The sequence below is a fragment of the Silurus meridionalis genome, chromosome 25 (assembly GCF_014805685.1).
Source record: "Silurus meridionalis isolate SWU-2019-XX chromosome 25, ASM1480568v1, whole genome shotgun sequence".
In the NCBI taxonomy this organism is placed as follows: domain Eukaryota; kingdom Metazoa; phylum Chordata; class Actinopteri; order Siluriformes; family Siluridae; genus Silurus; species Silurus meridionalis.
Window position 1 is genome coordinate 9,679,401 of NC_060908.1, and position 23,100 is coordinate 9,702,500.

At 37.4% G+C, this 23,100-nt stretch overlaps 1 protein-coding gene across 1 annotated transcript in view; it reads left to right on the plus strand.

Annotated features, from left to right (window-relative positions):
* The window catches only part of gpr107 (G protein-coupled receptor 107), a 29,016-nt gene extending 11,154 nt beyond the window's left edge, over positions 1-17,862 (plus strand). The window contains exons 15-18 of the mRNA XM_046838752.1: positions 10,071-10,120; positions 12,555-12,638; positions 14,206-14,330; positions 16,927-17,862. Coding sequence (XP_046694708.1) covers positions 10,071-10,120; positions 12,555-12,638; positions 14,206-14,330; positions 16,927-17,017 — 350 coding nt within the window. The 3' untranslated portion in view covers positions 17,018-17,862. The remainder of the gene's footprint in view (positions 1-10,070; positions 10,121-12,554; positions 12,639-14,205; positions 14,331-16,926) is intronic.
* The last annotated feature ends 5,238 nt before the right edge of the window (positions 17,863-23,100 follow it).

The following is a 23,100-nucleotide window of genomic DNA, read 5'->3' on the forward strand; positions in this document are numbered from 1 at the left end:
TGCTGTGTGCGGGACAATAGGTCGTCACCACAGATCCCCCCCCTTAGCTCCGAACCTACTGTTAACGAAGATCGGGCCCAGATTGCTGTTCATGGCGCCGACCCGGTGCTGCACCTGGAATGAGAAGTCCTGAATCGACAAAAAACGAGTTATTCTTGCATTAGAATCTTTTGCCTTCGCCATCCAATGAAAAAGGGCATGGTCCGTTATCAGGGTGAATTGTCCACCAGCTAGGTAGTAACAGAGTTCTTCGATTGGCAATTTAATGGCTATGGCTTCCCGCTCCACCGCTACATACCTTTTGTGTCAGTGTCAGTTTACTGCTGATGTTCAGCACCGTGTGTTCTTCGCCATCGAAGACCAGTGAGAGAATAGCTCCCAGTCCTTTTTCCGATGCATCCGTGTGGACGATGAACGGCAGTTCAAGTCAGGGTTTCTCAGTACCGGAGCACTGGTCAGCACCTTCTTCAGGGACCGGAACACCTGTTCCACTCCCTCCATCCATCAGAACCGCTCAGGCTGTCCCTATTTCATGAGATCTGAAAGGGGAGATGCTATAAAGAAGAAGTTATGCAAAAACCTTTTGGTAGTAGCCAGCGAACCTTAAGAAACTTAAGGACTTACCTGTCTTTTGGATGTGGAGCAGGGGTATTCTTTCACCGCCTTTATTTTCTTGTCATGAAGTTTGTACAGGCTCCTGCTGATGCAATACCCCAGGTAATGTGCTTTAGTCAGTCCCAAGTGGAATGTTTGTGTGTTTGCTGTCAATCCGGCCTTTCTGAGCTCCTCTCGGCACCTGGTGTGGATGATGGAGATGGTCCATTCACGTTCTGGAGTGGATGACCACCTCATCAAGGTAGGCAGCCGCAAAGTGCTGGTGTGGACGCAGGATGTCCATGAGTCCACAAGTGTCTGCTAGCGGTGCTGAACGCAGTCTTAGCCTTCGATTCTGGGGACAGTGCTACTTGCCATTTTGTCAGGTCTAAAGTGGAAATGAATCTGGCCCTTCCCAGGTGCTCCACCAGATCGTCCAATCTGGATAGTGGATAGCTGTCGAACTCTGCAATCTGGTTGAGCTTGTGGAAGTGCTTCCATGCCTAGCCAATGGAACCTGTACCTTATCTTCTCCAGTGTGTTCCCTGCTTATAAGTGGCTGCCCATGGGGTGCGTGTGTGCCAGGTGTATCACCGAGCCTGTCTTCTTTCTCGGGAGCACAAGTAAATTGCAGGGCTGTCCCCATCAGTTTGTGTGATAATATAGGAGCCCATTCTTTACGTTGAAGAATGAGTGGGTGAAAAATGAGTGGGGCAGAATGAGTGGGGCCACCACCCTGGAAACCACAAGAAAAAGAAGAGGCTGGAAGCAACCACGCCAGATGGGGTAGGGAACCCAGGCCAGTCCCTGCCTATGAATAGGGGCACAGGTAGGTTAGGAAACAACCCTATTAGCAGTGGCCACTCACCTTCGTGGTTCGCTGCCCTGGTGGTAGGCACCTCCCATATGTTTCTGTGCACACAAGCAACAGGTATAGTTCCTGTAGTTTTGGCCCCTCGGTCTATGATCGAGGGTCTGGCCAGTGTAACATTGCTAACGTGTCCAGCAGTACCTCTGTGATTTTTCTGTCTAGCTTTACGCTGAGACCCGGTATCCAGGACTGTCACTGCATGTATGGTTCACCCGGCCAGCAATGGTTTTTTGATCAGGGTCGCCGTCCCCACCCCCCGGGTCGGTGGGTATGGGCTTGTCCACTGGTGAGGGTAACCTGGTAGCACTGCTAGTACTCTGTACCTGTCTGCCGCTGTTCCACTATTGTTGCTATGTGATTTTTCTGAGCATAGCTGGTAGCGTTACCTTCCTTTCCAGATCCTGCGTGGAGCGTGCGCACTCCAGTGCTTCGACTACCTCTTTTTAGAGATCCAGGATTAGTATACCCAGTGTTATTTATTTGAGGATAGATTGCACTGTAGTTAATGTCAACAGTCTGCTACATTGACTCAGGACTACTTTTCGTTTATGATCATCATCACTGTACCCCGCAACATCTTATATCTGCTATATATGGACATTCGGTGCAACCCAGATGAGGATGGGTTCCCTCTTTAGTCTGGTTCCTCTCATGGTTTCTTCCTTATGCCTTATATCTCGGGGAGTTTTTCCTAGCCACAGTCACCACCGGCTCGCTCATCTGGGACAAACTTACTTATAAGCAACATATTCACTTTTACAAGTGTTGGGCAACGTTACTTTTAAAAGAAATGCATTACAATATTAAGTTAGTCCCCAAAAAAGTAACTAATTACGTTACTTTTTATGGAAAGTGATGCGTTACATTACTTTTGCGTTACTTGTATCTCTTTACGCCTTACAGGTGTAACAGGTGTAATATAGATAATTGCCATTAAGAAATGTTATATTAGGGCAAAAGAAATGTTTTAAACATTTAAAATGCTAAATAACTTCTTAGAGAACAATAAGATGATCGACTAAATTTTGACCACAAGGCTGAACACTTTCCAGTCGCACTTCTGTACACTGCTTTGCAAACTGCCTTCGCCGTCAGGAATGTAACTATCGTTCGTGTATATAAGGTTAAGGGTGTGGGCTGCACACCGGTGATGTGGAGGGAGAACATACCTTTCACTGTCATCTCGTAAAACATCAAGCAATTCCGTAAATATGACCTTGTCATATTATTATCCCTTGGAACAATCGACTGCACACATGTGCATATACAAGCACCTCGTGAGAATGAATGGGAGTTTATAAACAGAAAGGGGAGGCACAGCATCAATGTCCAACTTGTGTGCGATGCTGACCTCATCATCACCAACTGTTGTCAAGTGGCCTGGGTCTGTCCATGATGCACGCATCCTGAGGGAGAGCGCTCTATATAGAGACCTCCAAACCAACCGACCGCATGGCATAATATTAGGAGACAGTGCCTACCCACTCCTACCATGGCTGATGATCATATATCACATCATATATATTCTGTCATCAATTAGTGACAGAATAAAATTTATTGTTTTTTGTCAATTTTGACAGCTGTTTGGGGGATTATTGTATGAGGCCAAACTCTTTCTACTTTGCTGTAGGCCTATACTGAAAGGCTGAATACGTTAAAGCCTACCTAATCACTGTAGCTTGACGGATGAACAAATACAATTAAAACCTTATGAATAAATAGGATATCTTGTAAGATACTGCATGATCCAAATATAGTATTATTTGATACATTTTTAAAGTTTTCATTACATATTGGGCATGGAATCCACGCTGAATCAACCCTTCTGATGGGATCAGTTTAATCCAGATTTTTTGGATCAAAGTGATCCAAATCCTACAAAAAAGTTCTGAAAAACCCAAACTAAAGGTTTGATCCGGATCAAAACCAAGATTGGATTACATGATCTAATCCGATTATGTAATCCGTTTTTTCTTTTGAAAAACCCATTTTCAAGATTTGATCCAATCCGTTATCCAAAATCCTAGTGGATTACTTTTGAAAAACCGGGCCCAGATGAAATCAAACAGTAATTAGAAGGTAATCCCCATTACCAAGATGTCACACAAGAAACATTTTATAAAGGATAAAAACAAAGAGTGCTCTCAAGACCTTCACAACCTTATTGCTGCAAATTTTATACTGATTGCATTGATTACAGAAGGATTTCTAAGCGTCTGATTTTTCCAGTGAGCACTGTTAGGTACATAATCCAGAACTGAAAGAACATTTCACCATAAACTGGCAATGACCAGGTGCTCCTTGCAAGATTTCTGACACAAGAATTATCAGAACAGTTGTCCAAGAGCCAAGGACCACTTGTGGAGAGCTGAAGAAACACCTGGAATTAGCAGGTACAATTGATTAAAAGAAAACATTGAGCAATGCACCCAACTGCCATGGCCTGTGTGCACGCTCACCACGCAAGACTACACTGCTGAAAATAAAGCATGTTAAAGCTCATTTCAGATTTGCTGCACAACATTTGGACAAGCCTGTAAAATACTGGGAGAATATAGTCTAGTCAGATGAGATCAAAATTGAACTCTTTGGATGCTCTTTGTTTTATGTTTGGAGGATGACTGGCGCTGCACATCATCACAAAAACTCCATACCAACAGTGACGTTTGGACCTGGGAACATCATGGTTTGGGGCTGTTTTTCAGCATACGGTACTGGCAAACTTCATTTAATTGAAGAAAGGATGAATGGAAAAATGTACCGGGACATTCTTGATAAAATTCTGCTGCCAAAATCACACTTCACCAATTCATGCAACTAGTTTCTCCATACAAGAGACATCTTGAAGCGGTCATTACCGACAAAGGCTTTTGTACAAAGTATTTAATACATTTCAGTAAGTGTGTTCAATGTGCCCCTGTGTCATTTCACATTATTGCACATAACCTAGTTTATGGACATCTATTGTTTGATTTCTGGTAAAAATGTAATCATTATTTGACAGTAGCACCTTAAGAAATATACTTACTGAGAGAAAATACATACACTGTGTGTGTGTGTGTGGGGAGGGGGGTATTTGGAGGGGTCTGAAATTGTCATCATAGGTGCATGTCCACTGTGAGAGACATAATCTAAAAAAAAAAAAATCAAGAAATCACAATATATGATTTTTGAACTATTTATTTGTATGATACAGCTGCAAATAAGTATTTGAACACCTGTCTATCAGCTAGAATTCTGACCCTCAAAGACCTGTTAGTCTGCCTTTAAAATGTCCACCTCCACTACATTTATTATCCTAAATTAGATGCACCTGTTTGAGGTCGTTAGCTGCATAAAGACACCTGTCCACCCAATACAATCAGTAAGAATCCAACTACTAACATGGCCAAGACCAAAGAGCTGTCCAAAGACACTAGAGACAAAATCGTACACCTCCACAAGGCTGGAGCAGACTACGGGAAATTGCCAAGCAGCTTGGTGAAAAAAGGTCCACTGTTGGAGCAATTATTAGAAAATGGAAGAAGCTAAACATGACTGTCAATCTCCCTCGGACTGGGGCTCCATGCAATATCTCACCTCGTGGGGTCTCAATGATCCTAAGGAAGGTGAGAAATCAGCCCAGAACTACACGGGAGGAGCTGGTCAATGACCTGAAAAGAGCTGGACCACCGTTTCCAAGGTTACTGTTGGTAATACACTAAGACGTCATGGTTTGAAATCATGCATGGCACGGAAGGTTCCGCTGCTTAAACCAGCACATGTCCAGGCACGTCTTAAGTTTGCCAATGACCATTTGGATGATCCAGAGGAGTCATGGGAGAAAGTCATGTGGTCAGATGAGACCAAAATATAACTTTTGGGTCATAATTCCACTAAACGTGTTTGAAGGAAGAAGAATGATGAGTACCATCCCAAGAACACCATCCCTACTGTGAAGCATGGGGGGTGGTAGCATCATGGGGATTTTGGGGAAACAACCTCCTTCCCTCAGTTAGATCAAGATGGGTCGAGGCTGAGTCTTCCAACATGACAATGACCAAAAGCACACAGCCAGGATAACCAAGTAGTGGCTCTGTGAGAAGCATATCAAGGTTCTGGTGTGGCCTAGCCAATCTCCAGACCTAAACCCAATAGAGAATCTTTGGAGGGAGCTTAAACTCTGTGTTTCTCAGCGACAGGCCGGAAACCTGACTGATCTAGAGAAGGTCTGTGTGGAGGAGTGGGCCAAAATCCCTCCTGCAGTGTGTGCAAACCTGGTGAAAAACTACAGGAAACGTTTGACCTCTGTAATTGCAAACAAAGGCTACTTGAACCAAATATTAACATTGACTTTCTCAGGTGTTCAAATACTTATTTGCAGCTGTATCATACAAATAAATAGTTAAAAAATCATACATTGTGATTTCTGGATTTTTTTTTTTTACATTATGTCTCTCACAGTGCACATGCACCTACGATGACAATTTCAGACCCCTCCATGATTTCTAAGTGGGAGAACTTGCAAAATAGCAGGGTGTTCAAATACTTATTTTCCTCACTGTATATACAGTTGTGTTCAAAATTATTCAACCCCCAATGCTGTAAATGGTTTTAGGGAATTTAGTGTACATTTGTAATTGTATTCAGAATGAAATCCTACAAGGACTTCTTAAAGAAGAAGAAGAAGAAGAATATGCAACTAAAATGACATCAATTAGTTTTGTAATACAGTAGTAAATGTTTCTTTTGTGAATTCTTCATTGACATAATTATTCAACCCCTTAAAGACTACCACTCTGAACAACAGAGGTTCAATGAAGTGTTTTCAATCAGGTATTGAAAACACCTGTGGATATCAGGGAGCAGCAATAAAGCCTAATAAGCACCAATTAGGCAGCTTTAAAATGACTGTGATACTCAGCTCCTTCTAGACATTTACTGGTGTGGTTACAAACATGGTGAGGTCAAGAGAATGGTCCAGGAAGACAAGAGAACAGGTGATTACTCTTCACATGAAGGGCAATGGCTATAAGAAGATTGCAAAGATGTTAAACATACCAAGAGACACCATAGGAAGCATCATTCGCAAATTCAAGGCAAATGGCACTGTTGAAACGCTACCTGGTCGTGGCAGAAAGAAGATGCTGACTTCGACTGCTGTGCGCTACCTGAAGCGTAGAGTGGAGAAAAGTCCCCGTGTGACTGCTGAGGAACTGAGAAAAGATTTGTCAGATGTGGGTACTGAAGTTTCTGCTCAGACAATACGGCGCACCCTGCGTAATGAAGGCCTCCATGCCAGAACTCCCAGGCGCACCCCCTTGCTGTCCCAAAGAATAAGAAGAGTCGACTGCAGTATGCCAAAAGTCATGTGGACAAACCACGGAAGTTTTCGGATAGTGTTCTGTGGACTGATGAAACAAAATTAGAACTGTTTGGGCCCATGGATCAACGCTATGTTTGGAGGAGGAAGAACAAGGCCTATGAAGAAAAGAACACCTTGCCTACTGTGAAGCATGGCGGGGGGTCAATCATGCTTTGGGGCTGTTTTGCTTCTGCAGGTACTGGGAAGCTTCAGCGTGTGCAAGGTACCATGAATTCTCTTCAGTACCAGGAGATATTGGATGACAATGTGATGCAGTCCGTCACAAACCTGAGGCTTGGAAGGCGTTGGACCTTTCAACAGGACAATGATCCCAAGCATACCTCCAAGTCCACTAGAGCATGGTTGCAGATTAAAGGCTGGAACATTTTGAAGTGGCCATCGCAGTCACCAGACTTAAATCCGATTGAGAACCTCTGGTGGGACTTAAAGAAAGCAGTTGCAGTGCGCAAGCCTAAGAATGTGACTGAACTGGAGGCTTTTGCCTATGATGAATGGGCGAAGATACCCGTAGATCGCTGCAAGACACTTGTGTCAAGCTATGCTTCACGTTTAAAAGCTGTTATAACTGTAAAAGGATGTTGTACTAAGTACTAAGATTGAATGTCACTTGGGGGTTGAATAAAACTGATAATGATGTGAGCTCAGAAAAGACATTTGTGGTTATTTCATTATAAATGTTATGTTATATTTGTCTGACCTACACGTGCCTCTTTGATTTAATTGTAAGCAGGATGACTGAATGATCATAATCAATGTCAAACCGACCAACACAATCAATTTCAGTGGGGGTTGAATAATTTTGAACACAACTGTATATTCACTGTGTATGTAAAGGAGAACTATATATGCAAAGGGTAGAGTTACAACATTTAATTTACTAATTAAATTGACAGTGTCTCATAAGTCTAAGTCGTGCCATGTTTTATTTATTTTCTAAATTGTTCACAAATTGCCTTAGCTTTAGCCAGTTTCTTTACACAAATTTAATATTTTCCATGTGCAATAAAAAAAGGTAATAAAAAAGTTATTCATCGAATCAGTGTATATCTAGTACAAAACAAATATATACATTTCAGTTTCTATCAATGTTTCAAACATTCCAAAAATGACGCCCCCCTGATTTACATAAAACTTGATTTAGCAAGATTTAGTAACGTGCAAAAAACATGGAAGCAATAAAATATGCACAGGTAACATGATCCTGTGTGTGGTTTTAATAACCTTAATAAATTTTTTTATTTTATGAGATATTTTTTAATGTGTTTTTACTAGGGCTGTCAAATGCAAATTAATTTTAACAGCATTCATTTTATTAACATTTATTAATTTTATTTTATTAAAACCACTATTAATAAAAATATAAATAAATAAATATAAAAGTGGTGAAATTAAAACCTTCAATGCAAAGTGTTTATTGCATTGAAGGTTTTAATTTCACCACTTTTATATTTATTTATTTATATTTTAAGGTTTTTATTTTTAAACCGAGATATAAAACAAGAAAATAAACTTCTTGGGCGCCAAGTCTCAAATCAAGCACTAAAACTTGCCATGATGCACACATCCAGCAATTAAAACCGGACGTGTGGAACCATACAAATGTTCCATTTGGTGTCCTGATGATTTACGTAATTTGAATCACCATAATTACTTTAAAACTTTGACAAGAATATTTTGTCTTTATGCTCTATTTTGGTTATGGATCAATAAATAACAAAAAAAATTTGTTGATTTATATTTGTCCATGTCCATGTTGATTAGAGTATTAAAAACTTAAAACAAGTATTAATTTAAGCTTAATTTGGAACAGATAAAAATTTGCTATTAAGTTGCATTTTAATCATTTTAATCAATTGACAGACCTAGGTTTAGTATTTTTGATTCACGCTTATTTTTTGATCCATGACAATGAATCATATAGTAATACACTGACTAGGTGAAAGTACCTCACCCAAACCCATGTCAAAACAACTAAACTATCACCTAAAAATGTACACAGGATTTTAAGGTAACTAGGATCTTAAGGTTAACAGGTGGTAATTTTAATAAGACATCATTAGCATTAATTTAAATATAATATAAAAAAGCATAATTTAAAATGTAATAAAGTAGAATAAACATAAAAGGTCAAATTACACATTTTAAAAACTCCCTTTAAAAATACACAATTATAATAATAGTAATAATAATAATAATGTGAGTAAATGCTATTCTTTCCACCTCTGGTGATAGTCAGGTTCCACTTTTGGCCAGATAGTGTACAGTACATTTTCTTTTTCCATTTAAAAATAGTAAGGTTGCAGTTTTGTTTTGTTTTGTACGTCTAAAAGGTTAACGCTATTACAATTAGGATTTGTTTTGTGCTGAGACTTGTAATCAGTGTAATGGTGTTCAAGCACAACAGGATGCCACAACATATCCCATTTTTTTATTTGGTATAAAGTCTACTCTGTCTGTGGTGTTTGTTATGTGCTGTACTGTTTCACATTCTGTTTAATATCCTGCTCTCATGCTCACCTTTATTGTGTTGCCCTTTTATGGCCCTTGTGGTCTCATATGTGCAATGCTCTAGAGATTCAGACACTTTACACATTCTGAATTGCTTTAATCTCTACATACAGAATCTATTTAAATAAAACTCTGCTGTTTAGTCACACAAGCCCGGCATGAAATGATACAGAATACAGTTCTATTCAATATTTTTAATGATTATTTTTCATGAAAAGTCGATATTCTGCACACACACACACACACACACACACACAAACACACAAACACACAAACACACACACCTTTGTGTTGTTATCTGTAGGTGTGAGCACAAAGTATTGGTCAGGGTTGAGTCTCAGTAGCTGGCAAAGTTGTTCCACATCTTCGATGGAATTACACGGCTTCATCATCACCACGTCACCTGCTCTGTACCTGAAACACACGCACACAGGGTTTTTTTTATTTTTTTTTATTCAATATTTATTATGATTATTTTTCATGAAAAGTCGATATTCTACACACACACACACACGTTTCCCCACTTTAGCAGCCACACAAAGTTTTTGTCTCGGTTGCATTATATTTAAATAACATGCTGATTCCCCTTTTATATACTTTACATTACCAAATGCATTACAACCACTTACATGCTTCAAATTATGTTATCAAAAGCACTGAGGTTTTGCTTTTGTCTGTTCCTAAATCAACTGATAATAGCTTTGCTTTTGTTGTGTCTTGTTATTTTAAAAGCTGCCATCAATTTGGCTCAGCTGAAGCTTTTCAGACACTACTATGTGATGGTAAGTACTAAATTTTTTCACTGTCTCCCTCCTATATTATTTTACACCTCCCTCTTGTGCCTTTTCTCATTTCACACCTGCAGAATACTTTTGTGTCCAGAGGGGATCACACCTTCATTCTGTGTTGCATTTATTAAAAAAAAAATGTATTTCAAATAAAATTTTCCTTCACTGTGTCTGTAGGCAGAGCATCAAATTACATTTAGCAGAATGTTTTTATTATATGAATTACAAGTGAGATAGATATATATATAAAACTATATACAGAACCCGCTTATCTCGACCTCGGTTATCTCGACAACCCTATTAAGTCGACGTTTTTGAAGTGGAACCGCCAAATTCTCGCTTTGTCTAAGCATTTTTTATCGGTTATGTTGATTCTTTTATGTCGCCAAACCCTAATATCTCGAGCACAGGGGGGGGAAAATTTGCCATTTAACGTCGGTTATCTCGGTGCAGCTGCAGAAGAACTCATGGAAGTGGCGGAAAAATCAAGGCTTACAGCTGCTACAGGTGTTGTAGTGTATACTGGTGAATCTCTGCTGTTAGTTAGTGCACATATGCCTTTTGTTGTTAAATGTTATGCGATGAACGGGAGGCGAAAGCCGCGCTTGGCGGCGCGGAACGTGGGATGATCAGCAAAAGCATAGAATGAACACTAACAGGATCGGGGGGGATCCGTGGTGCGCTTTGGGAAGAAAATCGCAGCCGTTGTGAGAGTGCCGGTGGGAAGACACGTACCGGGATACGCATGAGCGATAACAACGACCACCGTGAACCAACATATACCAACAATAACGGACAGTGAGAGTGTGGAAGTTTAAATAGGAGCTGGTGATGATGATAAACGAGCACCATATGTGTGCGATTGAAGCCGGGAGCTTCAGAAAGCGGCGGCACCTGACATGCTGAAGGGGGCCGAAGGGGGCGTGGCAGGTGGATTCCTGACAGATAAACATGTACTGTATTTTTATAGCATGCCTTCATCAAACAAATCGCGGCAACACTGTTGTGTAAAAAAACCCTTCAAAAACATGTGCATGCACATTCTCATTTATTAACGCACATCATTTACATAAAGAAATTTCAAGCATGTTAATATATGGCCGCCATTTTGATTTTCGTTTATCGCGATCATCGGTTATCTCGATGCTTTTTGGCGACCCCCTAGGACATCGACATAACCGGGTTCCACTGTATATTATAGTTATAGTGTATATAAGTGTTAAAATCTGCCAAAGGATCTACACCACAAAAAAGGGGGCATTTTATACATCATATGAAAATGTGGCTTCTTATCTTACTCATTGTCCCACCCGTACGATTGATTCCCCCCTGTTCTCTCATGCTATTTCATTATCTTCTTTTAATAAGTTTTCAAAAATCACCTCCCTCTAGAATTTTTATTACATGTCTGTTCTGCTTGACCTGTACAATGACAAGTAATTTATATTCATCTATTCATAACTTACCATGTCTAAATATGTATCATCATTTCTTCCTTGTTGCTGCTGAAATAAGTTAGATGATGTGAAGTACAACAGGGTGATGTTTAAATTGCTAGGTGCAATTCAGATTGTAGAAAACTTTAGGGTTGTCTTTTGATTTGAAAACTTTGGTAGAACTTGGTGGATGCATATGAATAATCTTTTATGCTGTTAATAAGTTTTCCAGCTTGTCATTTCTATAATAAGCATCTTTTAACTATAGTTTACTTTAATTTTACTTACTTTAATATTTAGTAAATAAAAGATGTAGTGGGAGAATAAAATGTTAAATGAGACCGAGTTATTAGTACTTAATAGTCTGACTTCTCAAACTATAAACTTATACTGTTCTTTTTATACTATATAATAACTATTTACAATGTAGATTTACATGTAAAGAGTTTTTAACAATCATTCATTAGGAAAACAAATGGCAAAAACAAGCTAATGATTTATTAAATAATCTAGTAATAATTTTTATTGAAATCTTTTGATTAATTTTCAATCATTCATTTCTGTAGCCCATTATTAGTGTAATTATTTGTATTAATTTTATTAAGTTTGTGGCTACCATTATAATAACCAAGTAGCAGATCATTGTTTATCTGGATTTTATTAGCAATTAATGTCTTGCATTGCCATAACTCTTTGCTATATACTTAATCTTCTACTGAATGATGCATACTGAATATTTGACTAATTGCTCATTAATGGAGAGTTAATTACTTATTAACAGCATATTACATTTTAAGTATTTAATGTTATTGTTGTCAGTGTTGTCTCTCTTTCATTAATTTCATATTTCAGATCTCTACATATTTACTCACACTCCAGAAGTCACTAATTAGCTTCTAATTGTTAGGGATCAAATATAAATAATGTGTGAGGAAATGTAAGGAATTGTGAGGAGTGTGTGCACTATTAATATCTGTGTTTCTGCTTCACAGATCGTGTGCTATATTTATTTCACTCGTATCATTGCCATCCTCATCAAGGTCATTGTCCCCTTCCAGTGGAAATGGCTCTATCAGGTAGGTAAAGGATGTTTTTAGGCCCTAAATTACTGAGAAGGGGTCTTCCTCTGAGAGAGCCCAGCCCTAGAATTGCCTAGCTGCTACATTTGGGCTGTTAACCCTCTTCTCCAACTGTGCTGTACGATGGCTGCCTTTGTGCATTGACCCCTCTTATTTGTTTGTTAAAGCTTTTGACAGATCTAAAGATTTAATCATTATGAAGCATTTATCAAAGGCAGGTCTTAACCGATTGAAAAAGACATCTCTCTAGCAAAATTAACCGCTCAGAAAATGGTACAGGAATAATAAGTGTATAGGAATGACAGTGAAGCTTCATAATGCCTAAATTAAAGTATATGTTTTTTGTCCTAATTTAAAGTTATGTAGTGATATAATTGTGATCAGCATCACATGGCACTGCAACATGCAGAAGCACATTTTTTCTTTTAACAGCATTTACCAACATCTTATTCCTCTGTATACAGAAGAAGCAGATGAGTATTCTAATTCAGATTAGTAGCTCTATTGTAAACATGATATATAGTCTTTCACAGTTCAGTTAGGCCACAACATCCTTATAATGCTAGAATGACAATGAGTGAGCATAACACTTCATAGATCTATAGGCAGAAACCAGTTTTAAATAAATTTGTTGAATGAGAGTCCCTCACTTCAAAGCAGCACAGCACAGTCACTTATTAATGCTTGCTCAGCATTATTGCTTGTCTCATTCTATAATGAATCTCAATGAAAGGCATCTTTTTCAAACACATTTTGATTGATCAGTTACTTTCATCTGTTAGACTTTAACTCTGTTTCATCATATTCTTTAAAAGTTACTTGTAATATTCCACATTTTTGCTTGTAAAAGTATCCCATAGAATCATATGGTAGACAAATACTCTATACCATATGAGAAATTACTGCCACTACACCAGCTCAATCTTCATAATACTTCTGAAAACTTCAGTAGGTTTTTCAATTTTACTAGAAAACCTAAATTATCATGAGGTTTTGAATATATTATTCACCCCTTATTCAATTATTAGTTTTCATTTGCACACCTTTTTAATTATTGGTTATTAGTTATTTTGTACAAATAAAATGTTCTGAACATTTTGGTGATGGTACTTCTGCCTTATACAGTGTGATCTCACTCTACCATTTTTCATATCATTCTTTATTTCAATAAACTCATTTAAATAATTGATACATCCTTTAAAATGGAGGACTTGGATCGATTTACAGGTCATAGGCTTAAGGACATCAAGGAGCCATCAATTAGATTACTAAAACAAAGCCTGAAAATTAAGATCCCACACTGCTTTAGAACAGAGCAATACGTATACTGCAAGTTTAAACCTGGACTGCAGAATGATAAAAATGAACTATAAAGACAATGAGCTATTAAGAAGTTGTTCAAACTTATTAACTTGCAGGTAGTGTAGTGAATTGCAGGTAGTGATAGTTTAATGTATGCAATGGATAAATTGAGGGTGGATGGTTGGATGGATCAAAGGAACTGAACAAACATTTGGATTATGCTAATGTTTGAAGTAACACATCTTTCTGTTGCTCTTCACAGCTGCTGGATGAACTGGCCACTCTGACCTTCTTTGTCCTGACGGGCCACAAGTTCCGCCCAGCTTCTTCCAATCCCTACCTGCTGTTGTCTGTGGAAGACGAGGAGGACATGGAAATGGACGATGTGTAAGTAGTCACACAATACAAATGACTTATACTGGGTTGTGTAAATAGATACACAGTGCAGACTGAAGCCCTGCTCTTGTCCTTCTCTAATTTGGTGGCATTGTCAATGGCTCAGTTCTTTATCTCTGTCTTCTTCCTGTATCTCACTCTGTCTCCAACCTACAGCTCTCTCTGCATCTCTGTGCTCTGCATCTCTGTGCTCTGCATCTCTGTCATCTGCATCTCTGTCATCTGCATCTCTTTGTCCTCTGCATCTCTTTCTTCCTGTATCTCTCAGTCATCTGCTCCCAGTCATCTCTCTATGCATCTTTTTCCTCCACATTTCTCCATGCATCACTCCCATCAGCCCCTGCATCTGCATCCTTCTGAAGGTCACCTGACCAAGATTTATTTTGTAATATATTTCTGAATACGTTTTTTAGGTTTAAACTTTTTAACGAACACATTGGTGTATTCTTTACTTTGGTTAATAGTTTACTACATTTTGCACATGATATCCAAATGATGCACACCTCCAATAGTTCTCACTTAGGAGAAACTTATAACACATTGAAATTATGTAAGTTCAATATACTTAATGTGTTTCAGGAGGGGAAATTCCTTTAAGCATGGGAGCCTATTCACTTTCCTCTAGCCCTTGCCTTTTTGCTTTTTTCACTCTCTTATTCTGTCCCTTGCTTGCAGTCCCAGACAGAAATAGCTTAGCAATATGTGTCCTCGTTCTTCACCTGCATCATTTTCCCCACACATTTCTCTGCTCTCTCTCTCACCCACATCAGAGAGAGTCCTTCACCTTAAACTGCATTGGACAAGATTGATGACAGGGAGGCCTGGACCAAAAATAGATTATATTAAAGCAGACATTTGCAAACAAATCATCTTTTTTTTAGGCATGGTTGGTGAGACCAGAATCTGTATGGTTTTGCAGCCTCAGGTCATCAGCCTAGATTTTCATGTCAGAATGTTCCCTTGCTGTTGGCAGAAAGCTGATGTGACCTAGCTACTCGAGTAGGCACCATGTGACCAGGGATTGTTTTTAGGCTTCTTCTGATTCCAGGAGAAGGAGATGCAGTTAAGATAAGATAAGATAAGATAAGATAAGATAAGATAAGATAAAAAATACAAAAGAAAAGAGACCCCAATAAGTAGTAATGCTGCAAACACATACATGGGTAATATTGTACACCTATAAATTATTGTTATTGTACATTTTTGGTAACTGGTTCACTGGGAGCAGCTCTGGTTGTAAAGTCTAATAGCAGGGAGAAAAGACCTTCTGTATCTGCTCAGGGATTAAACTGTTTCATACAGGGGGTGAGAGTTGTTCTCCAGCAATGATGATAATTTTGCTACCATCCTCCTTTCTCCCACCTCCTGTACATTGTCCAGGGAAATCTCCAGAGACATCCACCACAGAGTTAAAAAAGGTCTTCAGTAGCTCTCCTTGTACTCCAAAAGACCTTAGTCTACTCAGCAGAAAGAGTCTGCTCTGACCTTTCTTGTAGATTGCCTCAGTATTATCTGTTCAGTCCAGTTTGCTGTTCACATGAACACTCAGGTATTTGTAAGAGTCCAATCTCACAATGTCCTTTTCCTGAATGTTCACTGATGATAGTGAAATTTGTGCCTACGGTAATCCCCCCTTACTGCAACTTAATGGAACAGTCTCACCATTATAAAAATAGCTGCATCCACTGGTGTCATTAACTGTAGTTTACAAGACTGGGGTTGCCCAGCAGCTGAGAAAGGGTTATTCCTACTATTTAGCCAATCTGAGCTAATTGGACTAATATTAAATGCTAAAAATAACAGGTTTTATTAATATGCAGAATTTCTGACACTCCAGCTCACTTTACAAATCAATTGAAAATGAAACGCACAAGCACAAAAAGCAAATTAAAAATCAAATGACAGCTGAGTCATTCCAAACTTGTATTACTTTTGCAGCTTATTGACCCACTTTTGACCAACATTGTGGATGCGATGTTGGTGTTGTATGACAAAGATAAAGGTATGAAATGTGTGGAGCTTGAACTTAGGTATGTTGGAGCTCAAACATGGCCAGAGAAAAGATTCAGCCACTGAGCTCTAAGCTTCCTATTACACTCACTCACTCATGTCAAATCTGCTACTGTTATGGATAACTTTGAGGTTTAAAGCTACAACTTGTACAAAGTGACACAAAAGAAGCATAAGCTGACTGTAATAATAGCACATTCTTGTCAGATCTTAATTTTTAAATAGCAAGCTCAAATATATTATCTATTAGCATAACATTAAATATATATTCAAATATATTATCACTTCTTTAACATTTTGAACCCGAACTTGTACAAAAAATGCTCAATATAAAATGATAACAAAACATACAAAATACACTTTGATGATGGATGGATTTTAACACAAGAGAGGAGAAAAGAGGGATAATTGAGGAAATTACTATTGCTTTAAGTAATAACAGCAACTTGTTCCACTGATATTTTTCAATATTAAATATGTATGCCATGTAGTTCTTTAATAATTTAACATAAAGCAATTAATTGCTTAAATAATTAGTGTAATGTGACCATGTACTCATAACATGTTCTCTCCACAGTGTAACTACATCTACAGCCATGGGGGAGGGGGTGAAAAAGGTGAAGAAGGTGTCAAATGGCCCATCAGAGGAGCGGGAGAGCATGGCATGATGTGTGAAATGTAGACTTTCAGGGATCTATCTGGACTTCATGGCTAGTTGACATGGCGGGCATTTTACTTCACTCATGAAGAACATGGTGGAAATTCCCACTGGATGTGCTCATGCTGGGGCATGATGTTATATCTCTGTAAATGTTCTACAGACAGTATAAAGACTCTTTAACCTCACTTTCTTTATAGTTCTAATGGAAATGCTTGGTACTGTGCTTTGTCTTCAGTTAATGCAGGTTGTTTTGCTTTTATTTATTTAATATTGTTTTTTTAATTGATAGTCTCTTCTTTGTGGCATTTTTCCTGCACTTTCGAAAACACGATCTGAGAAAATAACAACTGCTTGTCACTATGCAGATTTCACAGTACTCCAGAGCCTAGAGTTTACTTACAGGTCTTACAAATTTGAGTTGAATTACTTTTTTTTGCCAAAAATGCCATGAACGTTAGCAGCTGTTAGCAGTTGGAAGCCTATATTTCCTGTATAAATGTACAGATCTGAGATAATTGTACAGACACAAGATTTCCTACCTTAAATTATGAACCCTGACTTTATGTTTTCAGTGTCGGTTGTTATTTTTTGGGGGGGGGGTTAAAAACATTATAGGGGAAATAAAAAAAACATTCTTATGGTGATGTTGTAAATGAATGAATTGGTTTGTATCTTTCAAGAGTATCAGTCATTTTAATAATATTTAAGATTGCAAATCTTAATTTATTATCGGTATTACTTATGAAAGGGTTTTATTTTCATGCTTAATATATTTTGCTTATTTTTTAAAAACCTGTGCCCCATATCAATATTCTCAGTATTAAATTGTGCAATGGTTTTCTTTCTGTTGAATTGTTGTCTACATTTGTTTATTTTGCCTGCATTTGAATGGTACATGGATGTGTTTGAATCTGTGTGATAGTGAGTAGATATCAGGGACAAATAAGTTGTCATTAAGTCGTCTCTGCCTTTTTTCTGAAACACTTAGTAGTTGCCAGTGGCCGTTATATCCATGTTTATGTCACATTGGAAAGATTCTGAATGACACTAATGGATGCTCTTGATCACATACGAGACGTTACACTCTGTATTAAGACCCCCTTATGCCCCTGTGAATATCACAGCTACATTTTACTATGCTGAAGGTTTTAAAAGAAAATATCTAATTGGAATTTTTCAATATAAAACTTAGTGTCCATACATAATTAAAAGCAGCTTTTATGGAATAGTTGCTTTTAATGTTGATGTGTATTTAAATGTATTACAATTTGCTTTTAGCTTCTATTTTCTATATCCTATACAGTAATGTGATTTTAGCCCTTTACACCACAATTTCTCCAGATTCTCTAAATCTTTTGATATATGTACTGTATATGATGAACTATTCATAGTCTTTGCAATTTTATGTTGATGAACATGATTTTGAAAGTTTAACAATTTTTATTTTTATCATGTTAACTCTAAGTTGTAAATTACTCAAGTTGCATCCATCAATCAGTCAATCATTTTATTATAAAAGGACACTTTTTCCCAACATTCTTCTTTTGGACAATCAGTAAGCATAGTGGATTTAGTAATCTGTTTTAGGTCATTCAATTTGATGAATATCATCTGCAGATCCCTAATTATTCTCCTTTGAAGTCAGATTAGATTGACAGTAGTACAATATAAATATAATGAGGACGCTCCTTGTATTTGCCCATGTAGTCAAATGTAAAGTGTAAAAGCATTGTTAAAATCATTAATTACTACCAATGTGGATGACATGCAGTTTTTATGACATTATCATATTTTTTATCAGTTGTTTGTTTTCTGCCCAAACAAATGCTAAAATGAGTGCATATCTCAAATGTTAGTACAAATGATCCAATCATAAAGCAGTATTCAATGCTGTTGAAGCAACTGGCCTGAGGGTCTGTGGGGCTCTAGGCAAGATCTTGAGATTGGGACACTAATTTTTTTCTATAAGCTAAATATGTCCTGACACAAATGCAACCACATGCCTTTTAAACATTTTTTATTTTTTTACAATGCAGCAAATAATAAGCTACTATGAAAACCATTTTAGCTAATACCTGCTTTACATAGCCTTAACAATCACCATTGCAGCACAATAGATGAGTCAAATGTGGATGTACTGAGGTTAGCAAATTACACATTTTGCCAGAGAAAAACGAGAATATCTGAAGTGGACTATCTTATTAATCACTATTATATCTGAAGTGCTCTGTGTCATTGATGTGGCTTAGATGCCCTTTAAGAGATTGTAATGTTGGCAAAATGTCAACAAGCAAATAAGAACATCCTGAAGAGCCAGAGGTGCCAGAAAATGTGTCACAAGCACTAATCTAGCTCACTGTGAGGCAGAATTTAACTCTTCTTTTGATCTATTTGGAAGACAGAGTTGGGCTTCAGCAATGCTTTTTTTTTAGAACAAATACAAATGCAGGCTCAGTATCTAGTTATCTCAGTTAGAGAGATTCAAAATATTATACATTTTATTTTACTAAATCCTATATGATAAAATTTTAAGAGTACAATTTTTTTTATATGTATGGATTTGGGTTAGCTAAACCAATTTTTTGGTTTATATACCAAAATAAATTAAATATATTTTACAACTGAACTTTTCCACTCTGTGCTTTTCTTCTGACAGCAGAGTTGGCCATTTGAAAACACCTAGTCTTGTATTTTTTTATTGTCCTATAAAGTAATTTAACAATATTAAGATTTATTTTGAACAAATATATATATATAAATAATAATTGTACAGCAAAGATGGGAAGTAATGAAGTACAAATATTTAAATATACTTAAGTATATTTCTATATTTATTTATATGTTTGTATATTTCTATATTTATTTATCTATATTTTTTTATTACTTCTTCACTATTTACTTCACTATTTATTTGTCAGGCTAACTTTTTACTTTCACTCATTAAAATTTTTACACAAATATCTGTACTTTATACTTCTTACATTTTCAAACCAGGCTTGTTACTTTAGTTTTAATCTATTTGGTGACATTATCAATATTTCTTCTTCTCATTACGCACCATTTTCAGACCATCAACCTATTTCTTGTCATTTTGCTGCTTTTTCAACCTACCACTGGTGTATTATTTCCTGGCTGATACACACCTCAGAGGTAGGCTAGCCTATAAAGCTAACAACAAGCAAGGCAGAAGGCAACAATTAGTATGGCTAACGTGGATGAGACAGAGGAAGTTAGCGATGTAAACATGACTGAAACCAGAGACATTCCTGATCATCATCATCATATTTTTTTCTGCTTGTGTTCTATATGGTGGATGTTCAGCCTGGATACATTCATTAGCTAACAAAATGTAAAATTCTTATGTATTGGTATATTAATATGATGTGATGACCTGGTACCAGCATGACACTTAAACAGCTAGTAGTAATAGGTACTTTTCACTTAAGTACATGTCAGAGCCCGAACATCTTTGTTAACTTGAGTGAAAAAGTATAGTAAATGCTTCAACTTTTGCCAACCTTTCCTTTTGTGTACAGATGTTAAAATGTTTTTCATTGAAAAATCCTTCCTTTGCATGAATAAAATCTTCACACGCTCTTGACATCTAAAAAGCTTCTACAAACATTTAGCTGAAATACTTGCCATGCTTCTTGTAAAACTTGCCAGAGGGGTTCTTCACTAGTTGTATAGATTTTTTCTGACCTTGTGATCCAGTTCATCCCAAAGCAATTCAATAGGATTTAGGTCTGGAAACTGGGCAGGCCATGATAGGTAACATTCCAGCCAAATGTTTGTTCTTTAAATAGTACTTACAAAAGCGTGTTATGCCTCAGGTCATTGTCTCCTGTCCTCCATCTTACATAATATCTGTTAGAGAAAAAAATTAAAGATTTTGACTCATCTGTTAACATAATGTTTTCCTTTAACTTTTTTACTTCTACTACTCTCTCTCTCTCTCTCTCTCTCTCTCTCTCTCTCTCTCTCTCTACCTCTACCTCTGGATGGAGTTCTCTTCAATTGGAGACTACTCTGTGTAGCTGGGTATGGTTCCACTGCAACAGCCTGAAGAGTTACCAAGCAACTTAATAACTTTGAGGATAGATTTGGACTGTAATTAATATCAACCAGTGTCGGGCCGTGCATTTGGTACCTGGGCCTTCAGTGGGGACTTACTTATTAAATCCACCTCTTAATACCACCACTATCACGTCGCAATTATAGAACCATCAATACTATACAAAAACGCAACAACGCGTGGCATTACAGAGAGAGAGACATTTCACATATGGATGGTGAATACCATTTTACTAAAGTAAGCTCCAAACCTCTACATTACAACCGCAACTGTGCAACCTACATCATCTGGAGCAGTTCAGTATCAATATTTGTCTAATATGACAAAAACAAAAAAAATTTAAATAAAATACAATCTACTCAACAGAATACTCATAATTTGCACCGCTCCTCAGAGGCTTTAATCCAGTGATACTGCTCGTATTCACTGGTCTGGAAGTGGTAAACAAACCCTTTCCCGGGCTGAGACTAGCTAGCTATGTATTTTTAAGTATGTCCGAGACCAAATCAATTTCTCTTTCTCCATAGGCATAAAAAAGTCTAACTCTAATGTATTAATGTGTGCAGCGTGCTAGAGACGTGTTTTGCCAAACAAACTTGGGTGTAACAGTTTTCCTCTGACCAACCAATCAGAGAACGAAAAAATGCTGACGCTATTTTGGGCCGGGTAGCTGGCCCTATGAGACAAATTTGAAACAGAGCTATTTCTTAAGGAGACTATGGTAAAAGGGCCAGCAGTACAGACTTTGAAGGCTCTGGGCAGATTAGATTGACATGGCAGCACATAGAGGCTGAAATCTGATTGGACAAAAAATCTAACATACACATACACATACTGGAAGCAGTGCAGCCGAGAGTAACGTTATGAAATGAAGAAAATAGACTGTTGGGAATAAATTAATAAAATTTTATGGAACACACATAATTTCATAGAATTTAGTTTGTAAATGTAGGTCAGTGCTTTTGATAGTGTTTAGGCCAGCAGAAAAGGCTTTTTTCTGGCCCTGACCGCCCACCACTGATGTCAACAGACTACTACAAACTATGGCTCAGGACCATAGTTTGCACAAATAGTCTTGCATTTAAGCGCTTATCACAGTACACTTCATCAATTATGGACCTGTAATGAATGGACATTCGGTGCCACTCAGATGAGGGTGGATTCTGTTTTAAGTCTTTGTCTGGTTTTGTCTTCGTTTGAGTTTGAGTCTGGTTCATCCCAAGGTTTCTTCCTCATGTCATCTCAGGGAGATGTTTCTTGCTACAGTCATCTCTGGCTTACTCATTAGGGATCAACTTATACTTAAACGTAACGAATAGAATATGGTAATACATAAAAATATGGTAATACTGTATATTGATTTTTCCCACCTTTTTTTATTTTATTTTATTTTTTAGATATGTTGCTGCCATCAAATTCAAAATGTAGACCATAGTCTACATTTTCAATGTGCAGTTTAAAACTTATCTAATCTGTTATAAATAAAATATAGGTTTCTGAGATTAGTAAATTGCATTACTAGTTACATTTTACAACATGTCCTAATTTTTGCATTTTTACAACTTTGGGTTGTATTTACCACTATATATATGAGCAGTTACTTTGCTTTAATTTTTTCATCTTTTGTTTTAATCTATCATTTGTGGTAATTGTTAATGTTAGCAGTACATGTCTATTTTAGGTACAAGCTGCATATATTGCTATTTAGGGACATTGGATAGGTTTTATTTGTCTCTTTTGATGTCTATGGCTTGACACGTAACATTTATCTCCATGGTCGTTTACCATTAGCAGTGGGGGTTTTGTGATTTTATTGGCACTAAGCACAACCTTTCTCTGTCCATTGTAGAGTAAAGATTACATATATTCCACATTAGCTGTCTCCCACTGTGAAAAGTCACCTGCTTTAACACTATTGATTTCAAGATGCAAAGCTTTGTGTCCATTTGGCTTTTATGTGATCCACCCCATGTGGATATTTTACATTGTTTTATGTTTAGCCCATTTTTTTACTT